The 13,648-nt window shown below is 43.1% G+C and overlaps 1 protein-coding gene across 1 annotated transcript; it reads right to left on the reverse strand.

Moving 5' to 3' along the window:
* Positions 1-4,183: 4,183 nt before the first annotated feature.
* On the reverse strand, positions 4,184-8,834 carry LOC121532775 (platelet glycoprotein V). Its single transcript, XM_041838571.1, has 2 exons — positions 8,750-8,834; positions 4,184-6,472 (listed from the first exon to the last, which is right to left on the reverse strand). Exon 2 carries the CDS (start codon positions 6,465-6,467, stop codon positions 4,287-4,289), a length of 2,181 nt encoding a protein of 726 aa, XP_041694505.1. The 5' UTR covers positions 6,468-6,472; positions 8,750-8,834; the 3' UTR covers positions 4,184-4,286.
* Positions 8,835-13,648: the final 4,814 nt, after the last annotated feature.

A 13,648-nucleotide genomic window follows, 5' to 3' on the forward strand; every position in this document is an offset into this window, starting at 1 on the left:
CTATCTACTAAGCTACCGGTTAGGTGAAACTTTTGTACAAAATCCTAACTGTATTTGTAAGTATGGTGTCCAGTAGAGGTCAGTGTTTGAAATCAGCTTGGAATCGGAAAAAGCACCGGAACAATGGCGTAATCAGTGGGATCTTGCATTTTGCAACACACGGTTTGAAAAAGCACGTGATCAAACGAAGCTTCAGACGTCATTGATGACGTACTGCTAATAAAGTCATTCACGCATCGGCACACATCTTCGAAGTTAGCTGCTTAGCGATTTCGACGCATGCCTCTGAGCGCCGGTATCAAACGTAACATCACTAGCTGTAAGCAAGCGGGTCTGATCTGCTGGCTAGTTCTTGTTGAGTAAATTCCTTTTCTGTTTCTTTCTTCAATGTAATAACATTTTGTACTCACATTGTCATTGACACATACTTTCTTGGATTCTTTTGGAGAGTTTCACCTCAGCGTTTGTTGTGCTCTTTCCTGAAGGACCGGAAAACAGGGGAGGCCCCCGCAAACTTGCCTGTTTTTATACTTGACCATAGAGTTTGCTAGTGGGCACACCAGACACAAATACCGTCTCTCCACCTCCATGCCCTAGACGGGGGGAATTCTAAACAGTAAAGCAGCACAATGTCTGAAGTTCAAATTTTGCCTTAAATCTAAACAATCTGATATGGGGGCCCAAGTTCTTCACACGGTACGTGGCTGTGTGGTTGAGTGGGTAAAATTCCAAATAAATGTGCCTTCTTACTGCCCCAAAAGTCCCACTTTCACTCCTTAATCTGTCTCCTCCTGTTTCTAATCTGTCTAAACAAAGCAGAGAAAAAATTAAGATAAATTGATTTAACATGGACTTTACATTTTTTTAGTTAAGTCCATGTTTTATTGAGTCCATGTTAAGTCTATCTCAAGTCTGAATCGGGCCCCATGTGCTCAGCGTAACAAGGGTGGTTCAGCACAACAGTTTTGTCCTGAAGACTGACTGAGTGGACTAAGACAGTGTTTTGACAAGCAGGAGACCCGTGTTCACATCCACCAGTGATGAAGGCCCATGTTACATCGGCTATACATAGCCCTCAACATTTCGATTGTAACATCATTATAATCTCACAATGGGCCTGGCAACAGTAGCCTATAATTAGTGCCATTGTCTACCCTAGGAAAAGTATTCAATTCCCAGTGTCTTCTTTAAAATGTTAATTAAAATAAAATCATCACCAATCAATATTTACGCTATAAACCATTGGCATTTCAAAACCATTTGATTGTATGAGACACAGTCTGCCAAAACATGCTTTTTGTGTTTTGATGCTGCCTTTTACATGCACTGAAACACCAAAAATGGTTTTCACAAGACTATCTTAAAAACACCAATATTCAAATTGAAGAACCACTTTCTGAATTTCCATTCTGTTTTCAAATACATTCAGCGTATTATAACACTTACATTGGGTTTACATTCAAACACCCTCCAAACACCAGGTCTCAGCTTAGGTGCACTATTTTTTATGGTTTCACTACACAATGATGGTGTTTTGAGTCTTTCTATTTTAACAGTGTAGTTCTCAAATAGCCTACATGAGAATGATCTGCCAACACAATGCTAATGGATAAAAAACATTTGTTCTGAAGGATAGGCAACTTTGTACATGGTGATAAATGAATGCCATGAATTACACAGTTTTTCATGTTGATGCTTGGTTGATGCTTGTTTTTGTTTTGGAAGGAACATTGGAAGGATCATTGGAAGGAACATTTCCAAACAAAAAATGTCTTACTACACTATGATATTGAGAAATGGTGTACTTGAGCTTCCCATTTTTAGGACTGAGATGGAGGTAGGAGCATCATCATATCTGTCTGTAGTGTCTTGTGAGTCAAAAGAAAAGCATCAGCTCACCTACAATACAGGAAGCTTATGGCCCCTTAAGTAATACCTTGTTTCAAAAGTCACCTAATTTTCATCATTCACACCTCTTGGCCTACCAAGATGTCTCGGAACAGTTAAATAGTAAGAAATCAGTACCTCACTTACATTTTGTCTCTCTGTAAGTGTGTGTGTGTCTCTGTGTGTAAGATGCAGGTCTATTAGGATCACTCATAGCTGCTAGTGGGAGAGGCAGGAATAAGATAATCTTATGACATCAGGACATTTTTATTCATGCAGTTTACTATCCCCAGCTGCAGAAACAGTATGACCTTTATCAACTGACACATTTCTGTCTACCAAATAAGCCTAAATAACTTTATTTTCCACTGGTTAGATGTTGCCAATCTTTGTATCGCTGAAAGAGTGCATACTGTCACCATCTGGACATTACTTTAAGCATACAGTGGCTTGCGAAAGTATTCACCCCCCCCTTTGCATTTTACCTATTTTGTTGCCATACAACCTGGAATTAAAAGGGATTTTTTTGGGGGTTTGTATCATTTGATTTACACAACATGTCTACCACTTTGAAAATGCAAAATATTTTTTGGGGTGAAACAAACAAGAAATAAGACAAAAAAACAGAAAACTTGAGCGTGCATAACTATTCACCCCATACCACAGATTCTCAATTGGATTGAGGTCTGGGCTTCGACTAGGCCATTCCAAGACATTTAAATGTTTCCCCTTAAACCACTCGAGTGTTGCTTTAACAGTATGCTTAGGGTCATTGTCCTGCTGGAAGGTGAACCTCCATCCCAGTCTCAAATCTCTGTAAGACTGAAACAGATTTCCCTCAAGAATTTCCCTGTATTTAGCGCCATCCATCATTCCTTCAATTCTGACCAGTTTCCCAGTCCTTGCCGATAAAGAACATAGCCACAGCATGATGCTGCCACCACCATGCTTCACTGTGGGGATGGTGTTCTCAGGGTGATGAGAGGTGTTGGGTTTGCACCAGACATAGCGTTTTCCTTGATGGCCAAAAAGCTCAATTTTAGTCTCATCTGACCAGAGTACATTCTTCCATATGTTTGGGGAGTCTCCCACATGCCTTTTGGCGAACACCAAACGTGTTTGCTTATTTTGTTCTTTAAGCCATGTATTTTTTCTAGCCACTCTTCCGTAAAGCCCAGCTCTGTGGAGTGTACAGCTTAAAGTGGTCCTATGAACAGATACTCCAATCTCCGCTGTGGAGCTTTGCAGCTCCTTCAGGGTTATCTTTGGTCTCTTTGTTGCCTCTCTGATTAATGCCCTCCTTGCCTGGTCTGTGAGCTTTGGTGGGCGGCCCTCTCTTGGCAGGTTTGTTGTGGTGCCATATTCTTTCCATTTTTTAAATAATGGATTTAATGGTGCTCCGTGGGATGTTCAAAGTTTCGGATATTTTTTTATAACCCAACCCTGATCTGTACTTCTCCACAACTTTGTCCCTGACCTGTTAGGAGAGCTCCTTGGTCTTCATGGTGCCGCTTGCTTGGTGGTGCCCCTTGCTTAGTGGTGTTGCAGACTCTGGGGCCTTTCAGAACAGGTGTATATATACTGAGATCATGTGACAGATCATGTGACACTTAGATTGCACAAAGGTGGAATTTATTTAACTAATTATGTGACTTCTGAAGGTAATTGGTTGCACCAGATCTTATTTAGGGGCTTCATAGCAAAGGGGGTGAATACATATGCACGCACCACTTTTACGTTATTTATTTTTTAGAATTTTTTTCCATTTCACTTCACCAATTTGGACTATTTTGTGTATGTCCATTACATGAAAACCAAATAAAAATCCATTTAAATTACAGGTTGTAATCCAACAAAATAGGAAAAACGCCAAGGGGGATGAATACTGTATAAGCATATATTTGGACTTTATCCTGTGATAGAGACTGGCAAATTCCTAGGAGTAATACAAGGTTGCTTAGCTGATACTCTAGCAGTTAATTTTACCCACTGCTTAGTGGACACATGGTTCACCCAACAAAATTGAGAAATTGTTTGCTAGGTCCGTGTAGTCATCAATACTGACATCAGTTATTTTCACGATAATAATACAAATAGTTAGCCTAAGTCTATAATGCTCTGGCCCTTTGGACCAATGTTGTGACTGTCCTCTCCCCCTAAGATGATTATTCTTTGTTCCTGTTGTTCAAAGCTCATACCACTGGGAGGAGACTAGATATGCCTAATGAATAAGTCGTCAGTGACAGTCTTCTAAATCTAAAGAACTGCACACAATGCAGACAATGTTGGCTTGTGCTTTACATTGACAGATTTCCAAGGTTTTATTCCACTATTCTTGTCAAAACTGTTTCACCACAATGATACTTTCGACACATACTATATCTTCACATTTGGTGATGCTACAGTTTATCTTGGTCTTTCTGCTTCCTCTCTGATATTATGGTGTGTTTCCTGTTTGTGAGTATTGCTACTAGGTCTTCCATGGCCTCGTTGAGACGGTACATCCCATACATGGCAGCCAGAATCAGGGCCACGCCTGTGGCCAGCAGAAGGATAAGGAGAGCCATGAGAAACCCAACGTAAGCCCCATTAGGTGGCAGCGTCCACAGGTAAACCCAGCCCATCAGGCGGTTGTTGTGCACAAACTCAAGTCCGTTCTCAAACACCAGCCTGTCATGGAAGGGTGGCGATAGGACATGGATATCACCTCGTTGGACGGGGAGCGATTCAGAGTCGTCGTCAAGAATGTCGAGAATGTCGGTGGTCAGTGTGGCAGTTGTAGTGCGCCTAAACACAGTTGTGGTGAACTTGACACTCTCAGTAGGATTTTCTGTTTGTTGGGTTGATGGAGCCTCGGATTCAGTAGTTGTGGGTGTGAATTCTACAGCCCTTGTGGTGTACCTGACACTCTCAGTAGGATTTTCTGTTTGTTGGGTTGATGGAGCCTCGGATTCAGTATTTGTGGGTGTGAATTCTACAGCCCTTGTGGTGAACCTGACTCTCTCAGTAGGATTTTCTGTTTGTTGGGTTGATGGTACCTCGGATGCAGTAGTTGTGGGTGTGAATTCTACAGCCTCTGTCTCCCTGGCAGCTGATGCTTCAGCTGTAGTGGAAACATGGATCAATTCAGTCGAAGAGTGAGTGGTACGGCTGCTCGAGGGTGTGGTAACGTCACACTTAAACTCTTCATCGAGTAGGGAACCGAGTGGGCGGAGCAGTAGAGGGTACGGATTATGACATATCACATCCGTCCGATCACTAACCACACCTTCATTAAGCTTTATCCAACTTGCAATGTCTCTGATACCACACCTGCAGTCCCATGGGTTGCCACTCAAAGTAACCTCCCTTAAAACCCCTGCAGTAGAGAAGACCTCTCCCGGAAGATTCTGCAGCTGGTTGTTCTTCAGCTCGATGCTGGCCAAACTGGGGTTGCCCTTAAATATGTCCTCAGAAAGGGAGCGGAGCTTGTTGTCATTCAGGAGCAGAGTGTTCACATTGGCCAGCTTGGAGAAGATATCTGGGTGTAGATCCTGGATGTCGTTGAACTTGAGGGAAAGCTTCTGGAGGTTGGGCAGGCAGCAAAAGAGGTCAGGGGGCAGCTCTCTCAGCTTGTTGTTGAGGTGCAGGGAGAGCCTCTCCATCCCGCTCATGTTGGCAAACAGGGTCCAGGGCACGGTGTTGAGGTTGGTGGAATACAGGTAGAACTCCTTCATCCTGGGCATGTGGCCCATCAACTTATCAGGCAGTGACAGCAGAGGGTTTTTGTAGATGGTGAGCTTGGTGAGTTTGGGAAGGTGGTAGAAGCTTTCCTTCGGGATGCCCTGGAGCTGGTTGGAGGACATGGTGAGGGTCATGAGGTTGCCTAGGGCCCAGAACACCTCGGGGGGGATGTGGGCGATCTGGTTGTTGTGCAGTTTGAGCTCCAGGAGGTTGGCCAGCTCATCGAAGGCTCCTGCCTCCAGTCCCTCTAGCTTGTTGTTGTAGAGCATGAGGAACTGCAGCTTTGTCAATGAGTGGAACAAGGTGGGGGGCAGCTGCTGCAGGGAGTTTCTCCCCAGGTTGAGGAAGCGCAGGCTACTCAGCCAGTGGAAAACATCGGGGGCGAGGTGAGCGATGGCGTTGTTACTGACGTCCAGTTCATTCAGGTTGGCCAGACCCTCAAACAACACAGGAGCAATGGACTCCAGACGGTTGCCATCCAGATGTAGCTGTTCCAGGCTGACCAAGGGGCTGAACACCTGGGAAGGGAGGCTGGAGAGGGCGTTGGATGACAGCTTGAGGGAGAGGAGCTGCGGGGCCACATGGAAGGCCTCAGGGTGGATGGTGTCCAGGGGGCTGTGGCTGATGCTGAAACGCAGCATAAGGGGCAACATGGCCAGACTCTGTTTGTTCAGAACCTTCATGTTGGTGCCATTCAGCTGAAGTAGGTAAATGTTGGTGGGCATACCTTTGGGCACGTCCGTGATGTTGCCCACACATTTGATGGCCCCCTCTAGGTTGCACATACAGCTGCTAGGGCAGACCATGCTGTCGGTGAGCAAAGGTTGGACCAGGAGAAGGAGTAATACGCTCCACATGGTGCCTATTGAAGGGAGAAATGTGTTAAGGTCAAAATCTGCTTATCATAGATATTATGCTAGTATATGACAATTTGATAGATTAAAGGTGAAGCTCAGTATTTTACAACATGTTGTTAGATGGTTCCTCACCTTCAAAGTAGTCTATGTGCCAGAATAAACTGTTTTGCAGTCAAGCAAAACAAATTGGTTGCCCCTATTAGTGGTGCGTGGGTCAGCAGTTTGTTCACCCACACTCACCCGCAATTGCTAATAACCCATCCGCAACCGCCCGACTAAATGTGATAATGTGAATATCTTAGGCCCACACCCGACCCTAATATAGAAAATGCACTGTAGGCTACAGTCAGAGATGGCAGAAGATTTTTTGACCTGATTTAGATAGGCTATGTTTCAGCTTATAATTTATGACATTTTGGTAGGCTATGTGTTAGTCAACTTGTCTATAACTAGATACATGCAGCTTCTCTTCTGCCATTATATGTTGCCCTAGAAGACTAAATAAATCCTTGCTCACCAGAATAATGTAATAAATCGATAGAATGAATGCTTCAATGTAGTTGACATCAGTAAAGTTTTCTCTGTCATCTTTACTTCTTTTGCGGAGCAAAGACGTTTAGGGACCGGGGAGAAAATTCACTTTTCTGTGAAAAATCAGTTTGAGCGGTTGTAAGGAAATAGAAATCTGTGAAAACGACCCAACATTTTTCTGATAAGATTTCAGTTTGGCTTGGATGCATATTTTATGGTTGAAATAATATATTATTATTATGATTCTTTTATTTTTGTCTCCCCAAATTCGTGATATCCAATTACGATCTTGTCTCATCGCTACAACTCCCCAACGGGCTCGGGAGAGGCGAAGGTCGAGTCATGCGTCCTCCGAAACATCACCTGCCAAACCGCACTTCTTAACACCGGCCCGCTTAACCCGGAAGCCAGCTGCACTAATGTATCGGAGGAAATACCGTTCAACTGACGACCAAAGTCAGCCTGCAGGCACCCGGCCCGCCACAAGGAGTTGCTAGAGCGCGATGAGCCAAGTAAAGCCCCCCCAGCCAAACCCTCCCCTAACCCGGACGACGCTGGGCCAATTGTGCGCTGCCCTATGGGACTCCCGGTCACGGCCGGTTGTGACACAGCCTGGGATCAAACCGGGGTCTGTAGTGACGCCTCAAGCACTGCGATGCAGTGCCTTAGACCGCTGTGCCACTCGGGAGGCCCTACTATCGTTTTTTATGATGCCGATAAAGATAGCACCTCTACAGATGGTATCTAACTGCGCATTTGCATTCTCTCAAGATGCTGAAATAAATAAATCATATTTCTCCACTTCTGTTCCCGAGTCAAAATTTTCGCAGTGCTAGCTGTGCCACTAGAGATCCTGGTTCGAATCCAGGCTCTGTTGTAGCCGGCCGTGACCGGGAGACCCATGGGGTGGCGCACAATTGGCCCAGGGTAGGGGAGGGAATGGCCGGCAGGGATGTAGCTCAGTTGGTAGAGCATGGCATTTGCAACGCCAGGGTTGTGGGTTCGATTCCAGTATAAAAAAATAAAAAAATAATGTATGCACTCACTAACTGTAAGTCACTCTGGATAAGAGTGTCTGCTAAATGACTAAAATGTAAATGTTATAGATTTCAGTTTCCATTTAACCCATCTGAACAGTAGGCTACAGTTCCCTTGGCGTGACATAGGCCTATTTGAAGGCCCCATCTTGTGACTGTCAAATTTGTATAGCGCCTCACAATCATATCAATCATCCTCTTTTACCACTTCAGCAAATCTTTCCCAAACATTACTTTTCAGGCACTCCCTTCTCTTTATCTTCAACTCTCCATTTCGCAGCTTTTCTCTTATTGAATTAAACTCGACATTGTCCTTTTTTGCCTGTTTCCAAAAGCATTTGGCGATTGGTGTGTAAGCTATTTGGTGCGTGTACAGTTAGGCCCTAAAGCTTAGGCTTACGCATTAATGCCACATAGCCTAAATAATGAAATAAAAACCTCAATGTAGCCTATAAATATAAATTGCACAAGAATTATACGTTTATGGATTTTTTAAGGTATTTTTTTTCTCTTTATTTAACCAAACAATATAATCAAACAATATACAGTACTAGAGATTTTGTACTTTGCAATAAACAGAATAAAGGAAAGTAGTATAGAGTTACTGTACATTGCAATAAACAGAATAAAGGAAAGTAGTATAGAGTTACTGTACTTTGCAATAAACAGAATAAAGGAAAGTAGTAGTAGATTGATGCAATGAATTCTGCCTACCTTTCTAATGAGATGCACCACAGCAGACTTGTTCTTGTTGTGTTGCTTTTGTTCCTTATATGTCTGGTATTTGAGAGACTTTATAGGATGCGTCTCCATTTCCGTATAACTTCTCTTCCGGTCAACAGGCCGCTGAACATGGGGAGATAACATATTACAATATATCAGTTATAGACTGGATGGTGGCCAATGCTGCTCCTCCCTGTTCCCCGTAGCATTGTTACGTAGTAGGTTTAAATGGTTTTCTCTGTCCTATTTTGGGTGTGCTTGCGTGCATTTGTGTATGGTTGCGAGCTTAGCTGTTTGTCTGCGTTTTTGTTTTGATTAGGACATGAGTGATGAATAATTCACCCTATCCTGTTGTAGTCAGATCTACAATTCTACCACTTCAGGTGAGTCAGTGGTGCTTCAAAGCCACAAGTTTCTCTCCAATATTCCTTGTAGTTTTCTGACAGTGTAGCTGATTGCACAGGCTTACTGGTTTCTCAGAGACATCCCTCCACTCCCATCTATCTCTCTGTAGGATTCAGATAGAGCCCTATCATTGGTGCAGCTGCCCATTGTTCAGACCTAGCCAATGACTCAGCTCCCATACACACCACCACAGTGACAATGGGGGAGGAGAGGCAGAGACCATGGCAAAAAAACAAAGTCATGGGCAGAGCAATAATTCTCAGCAAAATTGTAGAACTATAAATTGCATAGATTTAGCATGACTAAAACTGGTAAAATATCATTAAAACAAAATATTTTTGATGCAAGCTTGAATAACCTAAATAATGTGTATTATTTATATAATAAATAATACTGTATTTGTGGCGGTAATCAGCAGTTGAAACAATAACAAAGTGTCCTCCCCGCCCCCGTCTCTGTAAAAAGCTGAGGGATGGGGTTGGAGAAATGTAACCACTCAAATTCATACAGATGTAGGATCTTAATTTGATCACTCTTTTGTTCCTGAGAATTGTCCTGCACTGGCCCAAATGAAGATCCTACATCTGTAGACAGAGGTAGGGATGCAAGGACTGACCATCCGTTATATTAAAATGACAGTTTTAACCATGTTTTGAGACTATACAGTGTTTTTTATATTTTTACATTAACTTTGTTTACAAACATTGGAGTAAAACAAGCTTATATTTTGGGTTCTGATGGGGTACGACTGTTGAACTAACCTCATGAGGCATTTATAAATTATATTCTTCAAGAATCAGTTAGTGGTACATATAATTAACTTACAGTTGAAGTCGGAAGTTTACACACACCTTAGCCAAATACATTTAAACTCAGTTTTTCACAATTCCTGACATTTAATCCTAGTAAAAATTCCCTGTTTTAGGTCAGTTAGGATCACCGCTTTATTTTAAGAATGAGAAATGTCAGAATAATAGTAGAGATAATTATTTATTTCAGCTGTTATTTCTTTCATCACATTCCCAGTGGGTCAGAAGTTTACATACACTCAATTAGTATTTGGTAGCATTGCCTTTAAATTGTTTAACTTAACGGTTCGGGTAGCCTTCCACAAGCTTCCCACAATAAGTTGGGTGAATTTTGGCCCATTCCTCCTGACAGAGCTGGTGTAACTGAGTCAGGTTTATAGGCTTCCTTGCTAGCACACGCTTTTTCAGTTCTGCCCACACATTTTCTATAGGATTGAGGTCAGGGCTTTGTGATGGCCACTCCAATACCTTGACTTTGTTGTCCTTGAGCCATTTTGCCACAACTTTGGAAGTATGCTTGGGGTCATTGTCTATTTGGAAGTGTCACGACTTCCGCCGAGGCTGCCTCCCCTCCTTGTTCGGGCAGGCTTCGGCGTTCGTCGTCACCGGCTTACTAGCCACTGCCGCTCCATATCTCATCATTCCATTTGTCTTGTCTTGTCAATTACACACACCTGGTTCTTATCCCCTCATTAGTCTGTGTATAAGTGTTCCCTCTAGCCACCTTGTCCTTGTGGGTGATTGTTATTTGTGAGAGTAGTGTAGCTCGGTGGAGTTACTCGCACTTTGTATTGCCGGCGTAGATATTTCCCCTGTGCCTGTATATTGTTGGAGTATCCCGTACCGTGTATTGCCAGGGTAGATAGTTTCCCCTGCGCCTGTTTTCGTGTGTCGCTATCTAGCGCAATTGTGTACGAAGGAATAAACTCTGTATTCAGTGATTAACCCTCCTGCGCCTGACTCCTTCTATCACACTCATCACAGGAAGACCCATTTGCGACCAAGCTTTAACTTCCTGACTGATGTCTTGAGATGTTGCTTCAGTATATCCACATCATTTTCCTTCCTCATGATGCCATCTATTTTGTGAAGTGCACCAGTCCCTCCTGCAGCAAAGCACCCCCACAGCATGATGCTGCCACCCCCATGCTTCACGGTCGGGATGGTGTTCTTCGGCTTGCAAGCATTCCCCTTTTACCTCCAAACATAACGATGGTCATTTTGGCCAAACAGTTCTATTTTTGTTTAATCAGACCAGAGGACATTTCTCCAAAAAGTACGATCTTTGTCCCCATGTGCAGTTGCAAACCGTAGTCTGGCTTTTTTATGGCGGTTTTGGAGCAGTGGCTTCTTCCTTGCTGAGCGGCCTTTCAGGTTATGTCGATATAGGACTCATTTTACTGTGGATATACAGTAGGGGAAAAAAGTATTTAGTCAGCCACCAATTGTGCAAGTTCTCTCACTTAAAAAGATGAGAGAGGCCTGTAATTTTCATCATAGGTACACGTCAACTATGACAGAAAAAAATAGATTTTTATTCTCCAGAAAATCACATTGTAGGATTTTTTATGAATTTATTTGCAAATTATGGTGGAAAATAAGTATTTGGTCAATAACAAAAGTTTCTCAATACTTTGTTATATACCCTTTGTTGGCAATGACACAGGTCAAACGTTTTCTGTAAGTCTTCACAAGGTTTTCACACACTGTTGCTGGTATTTTGGCCCATTCCTCCATGCAGATCTCCTCTAGAGCAGTGATGTTTTGGGGCTGTTGCTGGGCAACACAGACTTTCAACTCCCTCCAAAGATTTTCTATGGGGTTGAGATCTGGAGACTGGCTAGGCCACTCAAGGACCTTGAAATGCTTCTTACGAAGCCACTCCTTCGTTGCCCAGGCGGTGTGTTTGGGATCATTGTCATGCTGAAAGACCCAGCCACGTTTCATCTTCAATGCCCTTGCTGATGGAAGGACGTTTTCACTCAAAATCTCACAATACATGGCCCCATTCATTCTTTCCTTTACACGGATCAGTCATCCTGGTCCCTTTGCAGAAAAACAGCCCCAAAGCATGATGTTTCCACCCCCATGCTTCACAGTAGGTATGGTGTTCTTTGGATGCAACTCAGCATTCTTTGTCCTCCAAACACGACGAGTTGAGTTTTTACCAAAAAGTTCTATTTTGGTTTCATCTGACCATATGACATTCTCCCAATCCTCTTCTGGATCATCCAAATGCACTCTAGCAAACTTCAGACGGGCCTGGACATGTACTGGCTCTGAAGGATTTGAGTCCCTGGCGGCGTAGTGTGTTACTGATGGTAGGCTTTGTTACTTTGGTCCCAGCTCTCTGCAGGTCATTCACTAGGTCCCCCCGTGTGGTTCTGGGATTTTTGCTCACCGTTCTTGTGATCATTTTGACCCCACGGGGTGAGATCTTGCGTGGAGCCCCAGATCGAGGGAGATTATCAGTGGTCTTGTATGTCTTCCATTTCCTAATAATTGCTCCCACAGTTGATTTCTTCAAACCAAGCTGCTTACCTATTGCAGATTCAGTCTTCCCAGCCTGGTGCAGGTCTACCATTTTGTTTCTGGTGTCCTTTGACAGCTCTTTGGTCTTGGCCATAGTGGAGTTTGGAGTGTGACTGTTTGAGGTTGTGGACAGGTGTCTTTTATACTGATAACAAGTGCAAACAGGTGCCATTAATACAGGTAACGAGTGGAGGACAGAGGAGCCTCTTAAAGAAGAAGTTACAGGTCTGTGAGTGCCAGAAATCTTGCTTGTTTGTAGGTGACCAAATACTTATTTTCCACCATAATTTGCAAATAAATTCATTAAAAATCCTACAATGTGATTTTCTGGATAATTTTTTCTCAATTTGTCTGTCATAATTGACGTGTACCTATGATGAAAATTACAGGCCTCTCTCATCTTTTTAAGTGGGAGAACTTGCACAATTGGTGGCTGACTAAATACTTTTTTCCCCCACTGTAGATACTTTTGTACCTGTTTCCTCCAGCATCTTCAGAAGGTCCTTTGCTGTTGTTCTGGGATTGATTTGCACTTTTCGCACCAAAGTACGTTCATCTCTAGGAGACAGAACGCGTCTCCTTCCTGAGCGGCATGACGGCTGCGTGGTCCCATGGGGTTTATACTTGCGTACTATTGTTTGTACAGATGAACGTGGTACCTTCAGGCATTTGGAAATTGCTCCCAAGGCTGAACCAGACTTGTGGAGGTCTACAATTTCTTTTCTGAGGTCTTGGCTGATTTCTTTTGATTTTCCAATGATGTCAAGCAAAGAGGCACGGAGTTTGAAGGTAGGCCTTGAAATACATCCACAAGTACACCTCCAATTCACCCAAATGATGTCAATTAGCCTATCAGAAGCTTCTAAAGCCTTGACATCATTTTCTGGAATTTTCCAAGCTGTTTAAAGGCACAGTCAACTTGGTGTATGTAAACTTCTGACCCACTGGAATTGTGATATAATTCACTGTAAGTAATAATCTGTCTGTAAACAATCGTTGGAAAAATTACTTGTGTCATGCACAAAGTAGATGTTCTATCTGACTTGCCAAAACTATAGTTCATTAACAAGAAATTTGAGTTGTAAAGGTGTTTCAATCAGGCAAAAGATATAGTCAAAAATGTCACAGCTCTGGTCCTTACATT

The sequence above is a fragment of the Coregonus clupeaformis genome, chromosome 20 (assembly GCF_020615455.1).
Source record: "Coregonus clupeaformis isolate EN_2021a chromosome 20, ASM2061545v1, whole genome shotgun sequence".
Classification (NCBI taxonomy): Eukaryota; Metazoa; Chordata; class Actinopteri; order Salmoniformes; family Salmonidae; genus Coregonus; species Coregonus clupeaformis.

Excerpts from the sequence above, each read along its gene's own strand:
- LOC121532775 (XM_041838571.1), bottom strand. The coding sequence starts at position 6,467 with ATGTGGAGCGTATTACTCCTTCTCCTGGTCCAACCTTTGCTCACCGAC.